General features: G+C 39.6%; 2 protein-coding genes and 1 non-coding gene across 4 annotated transcripts; 1 reads left to right on the forward strand and 2 right to left on the reverse strand.

Moving 5' to 3' along the window:
* The first annotated feature begins 1,709 nt into the window (after nt 1-1,709).
* On the forward strand, nt 1,710-10,014 carry LOC133151560 (polycomb complex protein BMI-1-A-like). The gene is made up of 9 exons (XM_061274707.1): nt 1,710-1,864; nt 2,493-2,620; nt 3,842-3,938; nt 4,004-4,059; nt 4,165-4,294; nt 4,887-4,926; nt 5,047-5,145; nt 5,845-5,925; nt 8,832-10,014. Exons 2-9 carry the CDS (start codon nt 2,503-2,505, stop codon nt 9,210-9,212), a joined length of 1,002 nt encoding a protein of 333 aa, XP_061130691.1. The 5' UTR covers nt 1,710-1,864; nt 2,493-2,502; the 3' UTR covers nt 9,213-10,014.
* A 78-nt stretch (nt 10,015-10,092) lies between these two features.
* LOC133151561 (CDGSH iron-sulfur domain-containing protein 3, mitochondrial-like) lies at nt 10,093-19,372 on the reverse strand. 2 transcript variants are annotated; one of them, XM_061274708.1, is made up of 4 exons: nt 19,121-19,372; nt 13,364-13,480; nt 10,888-11,004; nt 10,093-10,480 (listed from the first exon to the last, which is right to left on the reverse strand). In XM_061274708.1, the coding sequence occupies exons 1-4, from the start codon at nt 19,190-19,192 to the stop codon at nt 10,301-10,303; spliced, it is 486 nt and encodes a 161-aa protein (XP_061130692.1). In that variant the 5' UTR covers nt 19,193-19,372; the 3' UTR covers nt 10,093-10,300. The 2 variants fall into 2 exon arrangements, with proteins under 2 accessions (XP_061130692.1, XP_061130693.1); XM_061274709.1 differs by lacking the exons at nt 13,364-13,480; nt 19,121-19,372 and adding exons at nt 11,420-11,541; nt 11,675-11,876.
* LOC133152109 (U2 spliceosomal RNA) lies at nt 15,512-15,702 on the reverse strand. The gene has a single exon (XR_009714074.1). It is a non-coding gene; the product is annotated as a U2 spliceosomal RNA (small nuclear RNA).
* Nucleotides 19,373-19,642: the final 270 nt, after the last annotated feature.

Here is a 19,642-nt window from a genome sequence, read left to right on the forward strand (position 1 = left end):
GAACTGTTGCGACCCTGCACTGAGACTTTTGTATTTTGGGTTCCATAAATAATTTGATTTTACTTCAAAGCAATGATGACGTGTACAGGGAAGAAACAGCCCTTTACTTATTTTGACTATGCACATGTATGTGCCTGTTCTCGCTTGATTCACGTTCACGTCACTAGTAATATACGCTGATTTCAATAGCCAGGCTAGTGTATTTAACATTTGAGTTTTCATATTTAATTTTACAACTGCAGATAAAGCGCGAGGTGAGACTGACACTGCTCTGTGGCGGCTATCCACACTGAAGGGGGCGCAAAAGGGCACGCCGATAACTGAATTCTTTTATTCGCAAAAACGGATCTCATCGCATTGAGAAGCTCAAGAATAGTGAGTGTAAAGGTACAGGTAAAACGTTCAGACAACCTCTCAGCTTTCAGGCCAAAACCACTTTGATCCTATCCAAATTTTACCGGAGACGACCATGTTATTCCAAGTTGCCGGGTGGAAAGCTCAATCTCGCCATTGAAAAGACTCATAACATCCTTTCATTCACAAGTATGTATGTATTTATGTATTTATTTGGTTACAAGTAAAATGCAATGCATTGTTTAATTTAGACTAAAATTTGCTAATTTTAATCTAGACTATGAAAAAATACATTCAAAACTAGGTTTTGATTTTAAAATGTATTTTGTTGAGCATCTGCATTCAAAATGCTCGAGCGTTATAATAAAATTGTTATTTATTTGTTGTTTTTCCATGGGTGGCATATCTGGGGCTAAATTATTATTTTTATTTTGCACACCACTCATTAATCTATGTAGCCAATTTCATGAGTACGAAATTGCAATGACTGATACAGAAGTGTACATCCCATTGTTTCAAGTTGTTTCTTCACCACTGTAAGTAATGTTCCTTACTGGCAAGTATTATGTCTTTGAAAATAATTGTTATGCACATGTAAGATTTTGACGTCAGGCTGCGAATGGTGAAACATCTACTGCTATTAATGGGAAATATGAAAGCCACTCCGTTTCGTACTTAAATTTGGAAAGCTTGACGGTCGGAGCCTCACCAGTCATGAACCTCCTCACCCCACATTTAACTCAAGGGGCCTAAAACATCGTGACAAAATTTGCTTAAAGTAAAATAAAATAATACGCGAAAATGTGCATGATTCTATATTGTGAAGCATATTATGCAAGTCGACGCATCAAGTGTTCAAAGTTAATGTGTCATAAAAAAATGTAATTTAATTTGATAGAGTAGAACAAATAACTTGTGGAGTGGGGGGCACTTACAAAGAGGGCAGGGCTCCTCCAAGATAAATAACTTTAATTGCTTGCTACATGTAATGATGCTATTGATAAGCAACCATGCGTTTAAATGGCCACCAAGGATCGACAGTCGACTGTCCCCCCGAATCAAATTATTTCTCGATTTGAGAAACATATTTTAAGAAAACAATTGCTATAGTACTGTACATTATTTCTGATGAATAGTTTATACATCATAAATAATGTACATATCTTCTGTGAGCTGTACTATAGCTCACAGAATGCGCTGCAATATGATCAAACAAACTGGTGTGCAAAAAACGCAGCATTACAAAGCCAACCAAAGGTGCCCCCCGTGCGTAGAACTATTGGCAGACAGACAGCAGCGCGAGAGCGGCCCACACAGGCTCGCCGTGGAGTGGACACCCCGTGTGCCCCGTGAACGAGGCGACAAAATAATATCACGTGATACAAAATGGGCAGTCCTCTGACGGGGCTGAAAAAAGCCATTTTCTGGCGCTGCTGCAAATTGTAACCAAGTGCTAAGAACGTATCTGGATCCTCGTTGGGAGGAGAAAGAAGCGTTGATGTCAAATCAGGTACGAATCTAGCTCGGCCAGCAGATTATTGTGCGCGGCGACGCGACGCACCGCGCCGCTCGTTTGCTTGCAGCTCACTCCCTCTGCACGGTGTCACATTTTGAGCCTCTCTTGTTCGCCTCCTCATACAAGCCCTGTCAGTGAATTTAAGATGGCTGCTTTGTGTACCAATGTGATTTTCTGAAGCTCTGCGCCCACTTAGTGTTGGCTTTTTTCCGCCCGTTGTGTTCCGTCGTGCCGCTAGCTCGAACGGCGGAGCTCCGCACAAATGGACTCCCTCTTTGTTGGGGCTCTGGCCAAACAGCGGAGCTGATGCACTAAGAGGAGGCCACACAAGAGCTATTCAATAGTCAACTGCCGTGTACCACCACCACTCGGGCGGCATTAGCTGCACGGATCACCCCATCAAAGCTTCGTTTATCGCTGCAAGGTTTGCAGTTATTTTGGCGGCGATTGGCTGGCTCTCTTTGTTGCAGCTCGTCAGTCCAAGGACGAGCTCCAGACATTGTCTGTGGGACTGACGATATGACGGATGGCCAATAGTCCCATGAAGCATGCTCGCCTCCGCCTACCCTACCTGAGATTTCAAACAAAAACAATGCCATTTACCATTTGTTGTCTCCTGCAGATCTTCCCAGATGGAGAAAATGCAGCCCAATAGGATTAAAATCACAGACCTGAATTCACATCTCACTTGTCCACTATGTGCTGGTTACTTGGTTGATGCTACGACCATTGTAGAATGTCTCCATTCCTGTAAGTATCATCCTTTATTCACGTCTATGAAAAAGTGTGGTCGTAGTTTGGGCATCTGGCAATTATTTAAGATTCAATATACGTAGCCAAATAAGGAGTTCGACAATCATGTCAAACGAAAGTGCTGTTTGTCTTTTGAACTATATTTTGAATGGCTGAAAGAAAACTGTCCAATGTTGATGCCTCAAATCCTGTAACAAACACTTGAAATCCAAATAATTGTGATTTGAGTTTTTTGTACAGCATTCTCTTCAGCCAACGGCTGACTGAATCAAACGTAGTAGGTGGTTTTGAATTTACAAAGGGTGGATGTGCAATGAATGAGTTTGAGCAGCAGCACAAGAACTCTACATTCAGTTAACGATGTATTGTTTTTGACATGGATTTCAAAAGTATTAATGTTCATTACTGCAATATTTTTAGTTAAATCTGTACCGATCCAATATTCAGTATCTGTATCGGCACTCCACCCGGCTCTTTTTTGTGTATGGGACAGAATCGAATTCTGTCACACGATCAGCCCGATCCCATTTCATGTGTTTTTGTGGCGACAACTTTACGGCTGATTTAAATCCTAATGTCAACATGTCTGCCATGTGGGCTTACTTTTCACTACAACCAAACGATAATCAAAGAGCGACACACAATTGATGTAAAACAAATGGTTTCTCATGGAGCAATTTCATTGCCCATTAACAGCTGTCATAGACTTAATGGATCTTTTTGGAGCCAATGTATGAACTTCCCTCTCGACATCACATTACAAGAACAGTGCTAACGGAGCTATACAACAAGTCTTAACAATGTACAGTTTAGGTTTTGCTAGGGTTTAAGAAGCAAAAGATTAGAATATACTATTTTGTTCTTTATTATACTTATACTTATATTCTACTTAAGGTAATAAAGTAAAACTACTTTGTTTGGTAATAAAGTAAAAATACTTTACCTTACTTAATTAGAAAACAAAGTATTTTCACTTGGTTACTTTCCACCTCTGTTTTTTTATTTGATTATTTGATATCGATTGGTCCGGGATTCTTTTTCAGAACAATATGTACTGTAATTATGACTTAACGCTGTTAGTGTGGTTTAGTAGCAGACTCCAGTGCATTTAGATGTGCGCACATTTTCAGGGGCCAAAGCTGGCATACAAATATTACCTTGTGTTGTAAAAAATGGTTTTAGTAATCGTGATTGCCTGTGGTTCGTCTCTCTGTGTAGTTTGTAAAACATGCATCGTTGCCTTCTTGGAGACCAACAAATTCTGCCCTCGATGCGACGTCCAGGTTCACAAGACATGTCCACAGCTCAGCATCAAGTAAGCAAGCAATTACTATCATTTATTTCAGACATTTGTTCATTAAAACAACTGTTTTCATTTAGAGCTGACAAAACCCTCCAAGATGTAGTATACAAGCTTGTTCCGGGGTTGTTCAAAGGTAAGACCTCCCATATTTTTGTGTTACAAAGCACCTTTGAAACGCGCTTTGTTTCCTCTTGCTTTGAAGTCATTGCTCTGATTTGTTGTTATCCACTGTCCACAGATGAGATGAAGCGGAGGCGAGATTTCTACTCTGAGACTCGTGTTCTGGAACCAGGGGAAGTGGTGGAGACGTTTAACATTGCCGAGGATGAAATCATCAGTCTGTCAATACAGTTCTACGAGAGGAACAAGTGAGTTGATCTTTTTTTGGGTGTATGTTTGTTTTCAAGATCAAATTTTAAACTGACAAGAAAAAAAATCACATCTTTGACCTATGATTCATTTCAATTTTAGACAATTCAATTGACAAATAAAATGATGATGGAGGTTAAAGTTGACCCATGCCATCTTCAGAGACCGTATCGAGTGAAATGCATCAAATGTAAATTTGGCTGTCGTCGAGCGGGAATCTCCAATGTCACTGATTCGTTTGTATTTAACAACAAATCTACTATTAGTCAGTCCACACATTTGGGTGTCACTTTTACAAACTACCAGCCAAGTTTGAGCTGTGTTTCCCAGAAAATTAATAATTGCAGACTTAGATAGCGCTTTATATACATATGTTTGCTAAAATGCCAGATATTCAGTTATTTGAAAATGTATTAATATAATCAGTGGATGCAATGCTGCTGTTTTGTTGTATCTACAGATTTCTTTTTTTGTGATTGTAAATCATTGTTGTAAAACAAGTATTCACCTTTTGCTAGTCACTCTAATGTGCTTAATGGAAGAAAGTTCAACGTTTCACACTATACACTGATTTTCTGAATTTGCCTGCAGAACTACCGAGAGGCAGTGTGCAGAGGTGGATAAAGACAAGGTAAAACCTGGTTTCACTTTAGACATAAGGATTACTGTCGAAAAATCTGAGCCAACATTCTGTTTCATGCTGATTTGTGTGGATTTTTTCACCTCGGATTTGTGCTTTCTTTGTTCTCAGTCCAACGGTAAACGCTTCCTGCAGTGCCCAGCAGCCATGTCCGTCATGCACTTAGCGAAGTTCCTCAGAAGTAAAATGGATATACCCAGCAACTACAGGGTAATCACACACTTAACATATAATCAATGCCCAATATGTATTGTCAAATCGTAATCATGAACCATGGATCTAAAATAAAAAGATTACTCCTAAAAAGGGGCCTGATTATGACCCGAGAGCAATATCTGTTTCATGATTGAAATTCGACTGCAGAACCAGGCTTTTTGGGGCCGATCAGCGATGAGGTTTGAAAAAGAATGATAATCACTGATTCCATCAGAAGATGGCCAATTAAATATATATTTAAAATATAAATATAACAATGTTTCCAACATCTCCTTTTCTGCAAGAACATCTACATTCATTTTTGCTAAAGCTATTTAACAGCTGTAAACAGTCCACACTTACTTACCAGCTACCAGCCAAGTAGCCTATGCCTGCAGAACAGAAAAACAACGCTCTTACTTTGTGATTGGATGGTTAAGGGGGCAGGGCGGAACTTCCGCCTCTCAGGCAAAGACTTTCCGCTTCCACAACGCCCAATAACGCTAAAAAAAATTAAGCGTGCTCGCTACATTATAGCAACACAAAACAACCTCAAATGAACGAAGTATAGCCGGTTATTAAAAATCTAGCAATAGTTTCTCTGTATGTTAAACTATTTCAGGGCTTGACCTTTGTTAGGGTGGTGTAAACCCTAACAACCTTAATGTGGTTTGACGTTCTGCAGCTCATGTTGCATAATGTGTGTGTTTGCAGGTAGAGGTATTGTACGGGGATGAACCTCTGAAAGACTACTACACGCTAATGGACATTGCCTACTTCTATGAATGGAGACGGGTGAGTTAGAGAAAGTCTTTGTGTTTTATTGACTGAGATACAGTGCCGTAAAAAGTATTTCGCCTTCTTTCCAATGCCCTTTTTTTTTTTTTCTACAGTGTTGCCAATTTAATGTTGACAATCGTTAAACAAAGATAACTCAAGTAAACGTCCGATTGAGTTTTTAAACGGTAATTTTATTTGTTAAGGGAAGGCAGGGAGGATACTGAAATTTACCTGGCCCTGTGTTAAAAAGTAGTCGGACCCTAAATTTAATATAAGCATGAGAGCGCTTCGGTCGGATTCAAGTCCAGGACAAGTCCATTTGTTTGATGATCAGACATTAAAGTGAGAAAACTGCAAAAAAAAAAAAAAAAAAGAAACTACCTGGGGTAACTGCAAAAAAAAAATCCTTTCACAGCACAACACAGGCATTAATAAAATTCAGATTCAACACATTTCAAAAGGTCAACAAGGTTGTAAATTCAAAATATAGTAAATTTCAAAATAATTTACGGTCAGGAAAATAATTGAAATGTAGGGATACACTGATACTGGTATCGAGTCGATACCACAAGTTTGTACTCGTACTCATGACATGGGAGTGGATATGAGCAGCCATTATTAGTTTTATAGCAGCGTTAGGAGACCTTGCCGCATGGCATAGATCACCATGGGGATTTCCAGCAAAGGGACAGTTCAGCTAGCGCACAACTAGAGCAAGTGAAGGAGTCATGTCAGCTGTGTCAAAGAACAGTGATCCCTCGCTACTTCGCGTTTCGTTTATCGCGACTTCACTACATCGCAGATTTCTTTTCCAAATTTAAAAAAAACATTTAAAAGTCAAAATAAAACTTCTAAATTGAGGAAAGCGTGTCTAACCTTTAGGACAATGTAGTATTGCTCCAAATGTTTCCAAATTTCGCGTGTTAGCACGATCGCGATTTAGCATCTTTCCGCTAACTCGTTAGCCTGACCTGTACTTCTTGTTGGTGACCGTACTTCGCGGATTTCACTTATCGCGGGTGGTTTTTGGAACCAATTATCCGCGATAAACGAGGGATTACTGTATTTCAAAGTAAATGAGTAAACGTCAAAGGCAATGTAGACTGTAATATTTGCAAGGCAAACACCAGTATAACACCAGCAACTTGATAAAACATTTGAGAACTCACCACGACGCGGAGTGTAAAGCATTTGCCAGCAGAGGAACTTAAAGAAAACAACCAACTTTAAAGGAGACTTTGCAGAAGTGAGGAAAGATGTCTTCGGACAATCCACGAGCAAAAAAAATTACTAGTTTGATCGCAGAATATATCGCTCTTGATGATTAACCGCTGTGGATGTGGATGATGTGGTCTTTAGGCGTCTTTTGAGTGAACTTGAGCCACGGTATGGAAAACCTAGCCGCCACATTATAGACCGTGTTTTACCAAAGGTCCACAAGAATGTAAAAAGGCACTGACTTGCTGCAAGGAGTTACTACCCTTAGCTTCACTACGGACGGACAAGTAGTGTTAGCCCTGTGTCAGTTTGATAGCACAGTGGATTGACGGTAAATTGCATGCAAGATAATTTAGCGGCTCTCACACGAGTCAGGCTATAGTGACTGTATTTGACGATGCAGTTCTCAAACTTAAGTTGATGTCATTTTTATTACCGTTTTTTTCCATGTATAATGCGCAAAATTTAACTAATTTATTGTCCTAAAATCTGGGGTGCGCATTATACATGGGTACAAAAAACATTTTTTTTTTTTTTATCCGGATATGATACGGAGGCCGCCATTACAGATGCGCTTTCTTCTCTGCTGTTCACTTCAAACACGCTCCATACGAACACAATGCTCTCGTATCAGACGCTTGCTCGATCACCTGCTCGTTTGCTGTCACAATGTACCCTACACAAATCCGAAACATTTCTTCGCTATCGAGTTTGCTAGCGCATGCGCAGTGATACTGACCGGCAGAATAACATCCGGTTGTTCTCAAAGATGATCTTTTTTCTGAAATAATTTTACGTTTACGGACTTAAGTAGGAGTCAAAATTTGGGTGCGTGTTATACATGGGTACAGGCTTTTTTCCAGCATCGACATGCCATTTTTAGGGTGCGTATTATACATGGGGGCGCATTATACATGGAAGAAAACGGCATTTATTTTTTGCTGGTAAACTTCAACCAAAGAATTTAAGTTATTTATGTAGAAGTGGTGTTATTAAAATGTTTTTATAGTTTTAGAGGTATATTTGACAGTAAAAGAAGTGAGCCATTTAATGTTGACTGTTAAACAACTATAAAAATAGTTTACAACTGTAACATTTGCTGCTTATTGAATTGAAAAATAACTTGGTTGAATTATATTTTTCATATTTTTGAACACAACTCTTACTCGTATTGACAAGTACTGTACTCAAAATGTACTTGTAGTTGTATTAGTTTTTATAAAAGTGGTATCGGTACATCCCTAGTGAAATGTCACATTTCTTTTTTTTTTTTTTTTTTTTTTTTTTTTCTTTCCTTTCAATTTTCACCTTGAAGTACTGGAATTTCAGTCATTTTTTTTAAATAGTCCTCCATGCAAGGCTCGCAGCTGTAATTTCTAAACTACAAAGCACACCCTATTTAAAACTGCTGCAGCTAGGTTTAGCCATAAAAAATATATGTACATATATTGGCCACTTTGCTTCATTAGCTGCTACTCAGGCTAATTAATACTAAGGAAGGTCACGTTTACTTGCATTCATTGGATATATGTAAAAGATTTTGCAATTCAACACCAAATGTCTAGAATGGAAATTTAAGATTTTTTTTTCCCGGCAACAAATAGATATGTAGTTGTTCATAAGCAAAATACTAGTAAAGGATTGAGATTGGACCTCTTTACTTCCAAGTGAATCTGAGCAATCAAATGTATACCTGTGTGCAGACTGGGCCCATTCCCCTGCAGTACCTGGTCAAGCCCACTAGGAAGCGTAGGAGGCCGTCTCAGTCTGCCGTCCAGGGCCACTCTGATGGCGTCAACACCAGCCCAACCTCAGAGAGCGATTCCCAAAGCGACAAAGTCCACAGTCCTGCTTCAGCGCCGCTACCCCGAGCCTCCACGCAATCCTGTCCTGCGCCTCACAGCCTCTCTCCCACCATCCAGAACTCCAACGGTACCACTGTGCCCAACAACACTCAGCGACACGCTCTCTCCTCTAAACAGGGAGGCTCCGCTCGGAAGGTGACCGTCAACGGCACAAGCTCGGCGGCCAGCAAAGAGGATGCCAGGGGAGGAGAAAAAAGTGGGATGCCGCCTACAACCTAATGTCTGCTGTGTATGATAATGAGGGGAGGACAGTATTTGGATTGCTCCCTTCTTTCTACAGAGCAAAAATACAAACTGGAGCCTTGTTCCTTTTGGACTTAAGAGACAGTTTTCATCTTTCAACATGACAGACTCGAGTGTGCAGCCAAATAGATACATGCACGTACGTGAGTGCATTAGACTAGAACACTGCACACATAGACTGTACAGTGTGTATCGAGTGTGGGCATGTGTGCGTACATATGTATAAACGTATCTTTTATAAGACATTGTAATCATTTTGTATTGTATATGCAGTGGTTGTTTCATTTCCACCGTTCAAGTTGTACATTGATTTGGGTTCTGTAAAAATTGAAGGAGAACATTGCTGTGGAAATAACTGCACCATTCGAATATAAAGGTAAAAAAAAAAATAGAGCAATTCTTGCCTTATCTTTCAATAACTGCTGTATAAGTGTCCAATATAAGCAAGAAGTTAACACATGATTCTCATGACAAAAACTGTTGATGCACTTTCCTTGACTCTGGCCACAAGTTCAAACCAACAAGTATTTGGCACCATGAGAAGGAGCTTTCACTTTTTAAGCACTCCCACACTCGCTCGTGTGTGTGCGCGCGCGCGTCAGACTGCCGTAATTTTGTCTCATGTCAGAACTTTAAAGGGATTTGACTACATGAACATGTATGTTTCATAAAACTCAGCATTCCGTATGTTTCCGTTCATCAAAACAATGCTTTAAAAAACAGCCATATGTGCATGTTTTAGGTCAATAAAATGTTTACTACTTCGTTTTTTTTCCAACAGTGTCCAATTAATCATTTTCTGAGATCAGCAAGAAGTTGTGAATCATACTGTGAAATAAAAGTTCAATGCTGGGAGTTTTCTTAAAACATTTATTTTGACTCATCTATATCTCAAGGTCAGCTTTCAATAAAAAAACAACCGTTCTTTTAACACTTCTATCACAATCATAAATATGTATAGTATGTTCTGAATTTACAACCACAGGCCATTGTTCTAAATCGCCACTGAGGTTGGACACAGTTAAGCCAAACAGTCCTTCTGGGAACAAGGCCCATTTGAACTATCAGGTCTGTTCATGCAGCGGGGCAGACACGATGAAGTCCTGCTTGTGCGTGCCATCGCAGTATGGACGGTTGTTAGTGTATTTGCAGCCACACAGCCAAACTGTGACGTCTTTTTCCGGGACAAAGTGTAGTGGGGACAAGCCCTGGGCTTTGCTTTTGTGTGCTCCATCACAGAAAGGCTGAAAGATCAAAAAATGAAATAATCACTTTGTGACATCATAATGTGATGACCCGGGTCATTTCAAACAATCTTGGTATATTTGACTAAATTCCCTTTTTAAAATGCAGACTTTTGAGTTGATGAGTGAATAAAGAAAAGCACTACTTTGGGGGTGTTTTGGGTAAGGAATTAGCATTTTAACATGGGTAAAAGCTGAAAAAAGTTAATTCAGCATGATATGGCTCCAACTACAATAACCAGACCATATATTAAAACAATAACTGATGCAAAAACTCAGCATTCCTTTGCAAATTTTGTTACCTTGTCTTTCCTAACAGAATAAACGGTCTAGAAAAAAAATGGAATTAGAGTATACAACAGAAAGTGCACTTGTATAATATAGAAATAGTTACATGTGGCTTGTACCTGTTTCTTGCTGTGTCCACAGGTGCACCAAGCGTAACGCTTCCCACCGACAAGATCCACTTTGAAAGGTTTCTTTGAGGGGATGACCGGTTGAGGAGGAATTGTGGAGAGATGGACCTGATGACAGTTGTGCATACTTCTTTTACTGACAAAACTTTTAGAATGAGCCATCCTTTTTCTCTCCTGCTTGTCCTCATTAGATTAAAGAGTCAGATGGAATCTACCCCAACACGGACGGGATAAGTGAGATTATTGAATTATACTCGAGGTGCATGAATGCATGCTCACAACTCGTCACCAGTTCGTCCAAACAAACAGAAGATTTAATGTGACGTACACACCACGCAACCATTACAGATTCAGGGGCATTCTAATACGAATGGGAGAAAAAAGACAATCGCTCATTTAGGATTAATACTTAATTAAACTACGTCAGAAATAGAAAAACGACATGCTCAGTTTATCATTTGCATCTCAATATAAAAAGGCTATTAAACAGTAGCACCAACAACGGAAACAGATTTGTGTTTACCTTGGAGGCCATTGCTATCCAAGACTTTTTCAAAATTGAAGTAATCCATCTGTGATCTAATTTTGCCACCAGGATGTTCATTTTTTCCATTGACATGAATTGCGGCAGCTGTGACGTTCAATCTATGCAACACAACACGCCGTTATCTAAACTGGAAACGACTTTTTTTTTTTTGGTCATAGCAACATCATCATTAATATATATATATGAGCAAATAACATTAGATAGTGGAATTCCAAATGGTGATACACTCACTTGGAATTAGCTGTGTCATCTTGACCAAGGTGTAAGGAAGGTTGGGTCGCTTGAGTAACATCCAAATCATGTGGAAAACGTCTAGCCAATCATAAAGCCGATAAGATTTGAGTGGCAGGTCAGGAACGTAATAGGGGCAACGAAACGTACGCGGAACACCCACGAATTGTTTGGTTGATGGGATCGTGCTCGAACCGGAAGCAGAAGCAGGGACACGCCTACAATAAAGTTGCACATTCAAATGGGATTCTGTGACTCTAACACTTTTGCTGGAAATAAACTCCAATGCGCCTGCGACAATAGGACGATAAACAGAGTAAATAATGGATAGATGTCTATCTAGTGCATTTAAAAAAGGAACCCAAACCGATACGGTATGCATTTAAAACATGACTACTATGAACGTTTGTACAAACCCAAAAACTTAGGCACCAAGCATTTTATAAAGTAGGAAAATGAAATGAGATCAGTAAAACAGGAAAAGTCGTTCTTTGTAAGAAAAGTCAAATAAACACTTAAAAAAATGGTTACGTTTATTCATCCAAAACGTTTTGTTTTGCTTCACTAGTTTGTGTAATTTAAGAGTATTAAATTGATCTCCCAAATAAAAAAGAGGTAAGTACCCAAAACAATAAAGAAACCGGAGTGACCGGCTAAATGATGTAAATTTGCTCACAGGGTTAGTGCAAATTCTAATAAGACATTGATGAATCACAGATATTTGTGTCAAATGTTTATGTACATAAATTAGTGAATGAAGCACAATTTTTTTCGACTGGAGAGGTAAAGAGTATGACGACATGACGACTAGACGTCAGAAATTGAGGTATGTGGTATAATTACAACATAATACAGTAATTGTTGTACACATAAGCATTGGTCAGTTAAACAGTCTCTTGACTGACTTCACTACATCATTGTAGATGACTTTGAAATGAGAGCCGTCACAATAAGGAGCATTTGTTGTTTGCTTGCATGCACACAGCAGGACAGTCTTGTCTTTGTCAGAGGTGAAGCGGAGTGGAGAAATGTTTGGTGCTTTGGTCTTGTGAGCGCCATCACAGTAAGGCTGAAAGAAAGAAAAAGGAGTCAACCCCAAAATGGAAATTGTGTAAAAGTTAGAAAACTCAGATTTTACCCCCCTTCCAGATTTCTTTTTTTCCCCATGTTTGTTGACACAAGTAAATGTAGTTTTAAATTATACATTATTTACGATTAAAAGTTAATCTTTATTCAAATATTTATACCTCATTAGCTTTCACATACAATTAACACATTTAAAAAAGACGTTGGGCATTTGCTGTCGACTGAAAATGTGCTTAGGGCTCAGCTAAGGACCAATCACGGCTCATGTTGCGCATGTCTGATGAGCCGTATTACTTATTTCTGACGAGTGTTTTTCAAGACATTAGTAATTTACTTATTTCTTCAAAATAAATTGATAAAATTGAATGCAAGCTGTATACTGAGATTGTTGGTCAAAAATGGACCATCCTGGCTGGATGGTTCTTTAAAAGTCCGAGGAGGACAAAGCCCCCCCCCCCCCACATCCCCGGCACCATCTGCACCCATGCTCAGCAGACTTTGTGCAATGTGCCTTTTTACTTTGTCATCATGATACACGAGCAGCTAATTTTTCAGGCCTTCTACTCCAATCAAAATGGTGGATATACTTTCTCACAGACAAACCTGTTTCTTGCTGTGCCCACATGCACACCAGGCATAGCGTTTTCCAGCGCACAGTTGCACCCTGTACGGCAACCGAGCTGCCGGGACAGGCTGTGTAGACTCAGGACGAATGTGCTCCTGTAATGGATGACAGTTCAGGTGTAAAAACAAGCTAATTCTGATTCTAAAAGAGCACTAAAAAAAAAATCTAAACATTTTTGTAGATTGTTTTTGTGTTGTCATTTATTTAAAGACACATTAATAGGCTACATACTAAAAAATCACGTTAATAATAATGTATTACTTCCTGTTTTTTTTTTTTTAAACATTCTCAGCAGATGGAACATTTGTAAAGAATTGTTTCATCAAAATATAACTCAAATAATACCAAACTATTCAAAGGTGAATATAATTGGATAAATTGAATATTGTGTAGCAACCCTTTCTGTTATAATTATATATATTATGATTATGAATTATTTTCTCAACCCCAATATTTATTGGCCTAGCCCCGATTTAGCCCAAGGAGAGAAAAAAAACCTCGGAGTCATCCCTGTGCATGCTTCTTGAAAGTGCATAGTAAGTAATGTGGGTATGAAAGTGACTTAAATGCCAATAAATATCCCACAATGTCAAGATTATAAAAATGACGTCAGTATTCAATGCTGGTCACCCCAACTAAGGGAAAGCCAATTGGTTATGTTCATACCTGGTGCAACAAAAATGAATAAAAATAAAACACTAATATTTTCAGCAGCACTTTTTAGTTACCTAAAGCAACAAGAGTCTGATGTATATTGAAACTTATTGTAGTCCACTGTAATATACACAATTTTACTATAAACACATCACTTTAATATAGGAAAAAATATTTCCAATAATGACCAAAATGTTATGCATGTTTAAAATCGAGTACCGTAATTTTCGGACTATAAGTCGCGTTTTTTTTTCATAGTTTGGGTGGGGGAGGGGCTCGACTTATACTCAGGAGCGACTTCTATACATATTAGAGATGCACCGATCCGATATCTGGATCGGATATCGGCCCCGATATCAACAAAATAGATGGATCGGGTATCGGAAAATGCAGCCGATCTGTGAGCCGATACTTTCCTTAATTTATTGGGACGCGGGCTACGTCATACGTCAGCAGCACGTGTGCCGCATGCCACGAGAGTTTTCTAAACAAATGCAAACATGGAGCGAACGTTCGCTTCTCTTCCCCGGGTTGCTAAGCGGACGTCAAACCCTTCGCGTTCGCTTCTCTTCGGGTTGCTAATGGGACGTCAAAGGCTGCGCGTTCGCTTCTCTCCCGAATGGGGGGGGGGGGGGGGGCGGTCGGCTAATCGGATGTCAAACGCTGCGTGTTCGCTTCTATTCCGGGGGGGTGTCAATGGGACGTCAAACGCTTTGTGTGGCGGGCTCCATCTGTAATGTTTCTCTATACCATGAGAAATAACTTGACAAGACGACCAGGTTTTAGGGAAGCAGTGAGTCAATCATGTATTGATGTTCGTTTCTTTTTAGCCGCAGTCTCTCCTAGCTACAACATGCCATCCGCCCGCCATACCTCTAGCTCCACCCCCCAGTACGGGTAACCACACAGTCCAAATACATTACACCATCTAGTGTGGAAACTGAGAAGCTGAGCTCAAGCTTCTTGTGCGGGCCATATTCAATTATGTTTTCAGAATTTGCTGCGGGCCAATAAAAACTGGACCGTTAGTTTGGACACCCCTAACTTAGAGCAAAGAACTGTGTAGTCTGCCTGATGCCATTGCCTTTGGTATTTTCTGTTCCACATGTAGAGTTATGTAGCTTGTTAAGTCAACCATAATATCGGATCGGTATCGGGTATCGACCGATACGCAAAGCAACGGCATCGGTATCGGTATCGGAACTGAAAAAGTCGGATCGGTGCATCTCTAATACATATATATGTTTTTTTTCACTTTTTTGGGCATTTTATGGCTGGTGCGATTTATACTCCGGTGCGACTTATAGTCCGAAAATTACGGTATATAGTACATATTTTAAAAGAAAAACAGTTGATGTTTCTTCAGGATTCCATTAAGTTACTTTTATACATGCTATGCTGCAACAATTCCACATTAACATCTCTACCAACTTCAAACACCATAATAACAAACGTATTATTTTCACCAGAAAAGGGGGTCCACCGTTCCTGGAGGCACTGCAATACCAGGTTGATGCGTGGAGTGGACGGAGCAAGCCCCTATGCCACCACCCTGTTCCATAAATAAAATTAATATATGGTCCCCGGATAGGGGACGTATCAGATATTAAACTGACAAGAACAGACACTACACTTAATCTCAGCCAAAAGGCCGAGAAGCGATAACCCAAGGTAGTCAAACGGGGACCCGGTCATTTCCAGCACTACAACCTAAAGTGAGAATGACAAATGTCACCTCGCGACAACAACACACATTTACATGCCAAGACATTGTAAGTGAAATGAGGACAGTTGTGCCGCTTTGGGGCCTATAAAAACAAATAAATATTGTGTCATTGCTGGGTTCTATAAGTCACGTGATGCATGAAGAGCTGCAGTTGAAACGTGCCGCAGACACTAAGGCAGCGACGGAAAACCCTGCAGCCACACCGAGGCTAAGGTACCAAAGTACCTTAGAAGCAGCGTTTCAGAAAGGCAAGACATATCCAGGTATCAGGTGCTAACCAAAAATCGTAAGCATTTGTGGTTGATGTGCTATTTGAAGCAATAATTACTACACTTTAGTCCAGGGGTCCCCAAACTTTTTCCTGTGAGGGCCACATAACCTTTCCCTTCTCTGATGGCGGGCCGGTGGCAGTTTGTAACAGAAAAAGTGTGACGATCGTAGGGGAGCTTAAAAAAATTATTGTTTTCCAGAAAGCCACACATAACCAAATAACGGTTATTTAATAACCCTTTCCAGGTTCTTTACAGAAAAAAAGTCAGGAAACAAATAATAACACTATTAATGAAATAAATAATAACTAAACCCTCTCTGAGTTCTTCACAGAAAAAACAGGAAATAAATAACTAAATAACTCTCTCTGGGTTCTTCATAGAAAAAAAAACATGGAACATTAACTTTCTGTTGTGCCATGCACAATCTTAACAGATAAAAGTTCAGCTCAGTTGTCAGAGCAGAACCTCTCTGACACATATGAGCAGTCTCTTAAAGTTCTTGTGTTCCTTCCTTATAATCCTTTTGTAGGTTCCAGTAGGCTTGTAGACACTGCTGTCTTTTTTGTTAAAGTTTGATAGTGCGTCATAGTCTAGAGTAAAATTTGTTGTGGCAATTCTTAGGCGAGATCCGAGGTGTTGGTCCGTTTACCTCGATCTGTGACGGGTAGATGTTGACGTTCATGTGGCTGAACGTCACGTCGCGTACGTCGAGCCAAATTGGCAACTCTTTTAAACGCTCGGCACTACTTTACTTGGGCGACATTTTAACGGAAGGATTCCAGGGGAAGGTTTGTGGGTGGCTTTAGCGCAAAACTGCATCTGAAAGCTCAGCGCGCAAATTACAAGAATGCTGTCGTCACAGCCCACGCTCTAAATTCGGGACTGATACAAATAGAGCGCGAGTGCGCCATGTCCGTACACGCACTTGTGAGTGTGCACCGAGCTTTCTGACACGGCTTCCGGTAGTAAATGCGCAGGCGAGCGCTTCCCCATCTACTGGGGAAACGCAGTCATTGCAGGCAAAATGAGCAAAAAAAAAAAAAAAAAAGTTTAATAATACAATTTATTCAGGGTTGGCGGGCCAGATTAAACGGTCCCGCGGGCCGTATCCGGCCCGCGGGCCGTAGTTTGGTGACCCCTGCTTTAGTCAGTCATTTATAAATAAAGTTTTCCCCTTTTCAATTTGTGGTTGAACGCCATACGTTTTATTTGTAACTCCACTTCCTATAAACAACACTAAAGTATTACAATATTAAATGTAAGTATCCAGTGGCTTTACAAATTGATAGTTTTGCTGCTCATGACGATTAAGCCCTGCATCTCTGTTGGTACCATGTCTCTTTTTAGATTATACTAAAAGACAAAACTTTTTCCCAACAACAGAGAGAGAGAGAGAAAAAAGTAAAGAATAGCTCCTTTTTATTAAAGTTATACTATTAATATGCATCTTCCACTAATGCACTAATGTCTAAAAAGGTTAATAATACATGTACATGACGTAATACTTTTTTCTACAAAATTCAATAGATGACTCTCCAAGAGCAAGAATGCCACTGCATTTAAATTGTTTTTTGGCGGGAAATTACACTTCCGGTATCAATATCGGGTATTTTGGGTGGGAAATACTTGGTATCGGATCGATTCCTAAATCATTGGTACCTCCCATCCCTAGTAGGAAATACTTGGTATCGGATCGATTCCAAAATCATTGGTATCGCCCATCCCTACCAGAGGCGGTCAAACGGGGACCACGCCATTTCCAGCACTACAACCTAAAGTGAGAGTGCCAAACGTCACCTAACGACAACAACACACATTTACACGCCAGAACAGTGTAAGTGAAATGAGGACAGTTGTGCCGCTTTGGGTTCTATAAAAACAAATAAATATTGAGCCATTGCTGGGTTCTATAAGTCACGTGATCTATGTTGGTCCAATGAGAAAGCACCAAGAATGTTATGTATATAAATGGCATTACAATGTTATTTTACCCCAATTACAGGTGTTCACGAATATTACAAACACATGGCGAATTGTAATAGGATAATTATGTTGCTTTGTATGCTACATATGAAAATAATTTTCGGCTATGGATCGCTATTCACGTGGTCCAGCGACAATTTTGTTTTAAAACCTATGTCATTTAATCACGTGAAACAGATGTCGTTTGTAAAGTTAACAAATCAATGACTATTCAAGAAAAAGTTCAAGTATTTTAACGATGTTTGACGATAACGACCAGTCAAATTATTTCACACGCTATCTCACACTACTTCCTGTTTCCTGTTAAGTAAGTAAATTCTTATTAAGAGCGCCACCATCGCAGTGGAGGCGAATGACACTCACGTAATTGCTTGTACTTCGCAAAGATACGGCCCACTCGTTTTCACATATACTGTAGAATAATAAATAAACGCAGCCAAACTTTACAACAAAAACAAAAGTGGACATATTTGTTATCAAATGTCAGTTTAAGTTATATTAGTGTGACTAACGCACGTACGAGGTTAATAACGGTAATGAGGGTGGGCCCTAAATGCTAATTAAGTCATTAGCTCACCTGTTCGGTAGAAAGTGAAAGTGCCAAATTTATTGCTTATTGCTCCCACCATTTCACCTGAAGGACATTTTTTTCATTGTTTCGCACGTCTTAATATTTTTTTTCAGTGGTCAACAGCGTAAATTTCAAATCTCAGGAGCTATCTTATTTAGGGTGACCCGATTTGGGTTGCTGAAAAAGAGGACACCTCATATTGTCGAGGACATGCTCTCACATATCTCAAATGGTTGGCCTCCGACAGTGGGGTGAACTTGTTCTTTAGAATGTGTTCAAGATAAAAAAAAATAAACTACTCTACAAAAGGCAAACGGTATCTGTTATGTTTGTGTAATGAGATGTGCCAAAGGTGAGTGAAAAGGCGTGGCGACTTGGCACCATAAAGCAAAGCAACTTTAGGTTTTTGTTTTTCTTAATACTCACATACATATTGGATTAATTTAACACAAACATAAAACGTAGCACTAGATTTTCGTGCTGACAATGTTAACGAGATGAGCACCAAAACATTGAAAGAAAATCTTACCAACTTGGAGGGAGCAAGTAAGAGCTGCTGAGGTCGTCTAAAATGTTGCAAACCCCTCCAGATCATCTTCATGTTGTGAACAAATGGAGGAAAATAGTAGCAAGAATGGAGAAAGTAGCACGCAAGTTGCTCGGTACTCTAAAGTGATCTCAAATTCCCAACGAGTAAACTGACGGGCAATTGGTTGTAAAATGTAAACAAATTGCGTAGTACGCAATGTCCTCCCTTCCTCTTCCTCGGCTCACGCCCTCTCACGGCGGAACGTGAACGAACAAAAATGATTTTCTTCTGAAGAACCGTCGCTCATTCAGTAGTTAATAATTGCTTAATACGATGGTTTAAATTTCTATTAAACACAGTTCACGTTTGTGAGCAAGGATTACACTCGTTAAGCCTATTTTTAATGTGCAAATTAATATTAACTCTTTAAATGACTACTTCTTAAATGTGTTGTATAGTGGTCTAAAGCAGTGTTCAAGTTGTATGCACATGCTTCTTATATTATGTCGTGCAAAAAATGCA

The sequence above is a fragment of the Syngnathus typhle genome, linkage group LG3, assembly GCF_033458585.1.
Source record: "Syngnathus typhle isolate RoL2023-S1 ecotype Sweden linkage group LG3, RoL_Styp_1.0, whole genome shotgun sequence".
In the NCBI taxonomy this organism is placed as follows: Eukaryota; Metazoa; Chordata; class Actinopteri; order Syngnathiformes; family Syngnathidae; genus Syngnathus; species Syngnathus typhle.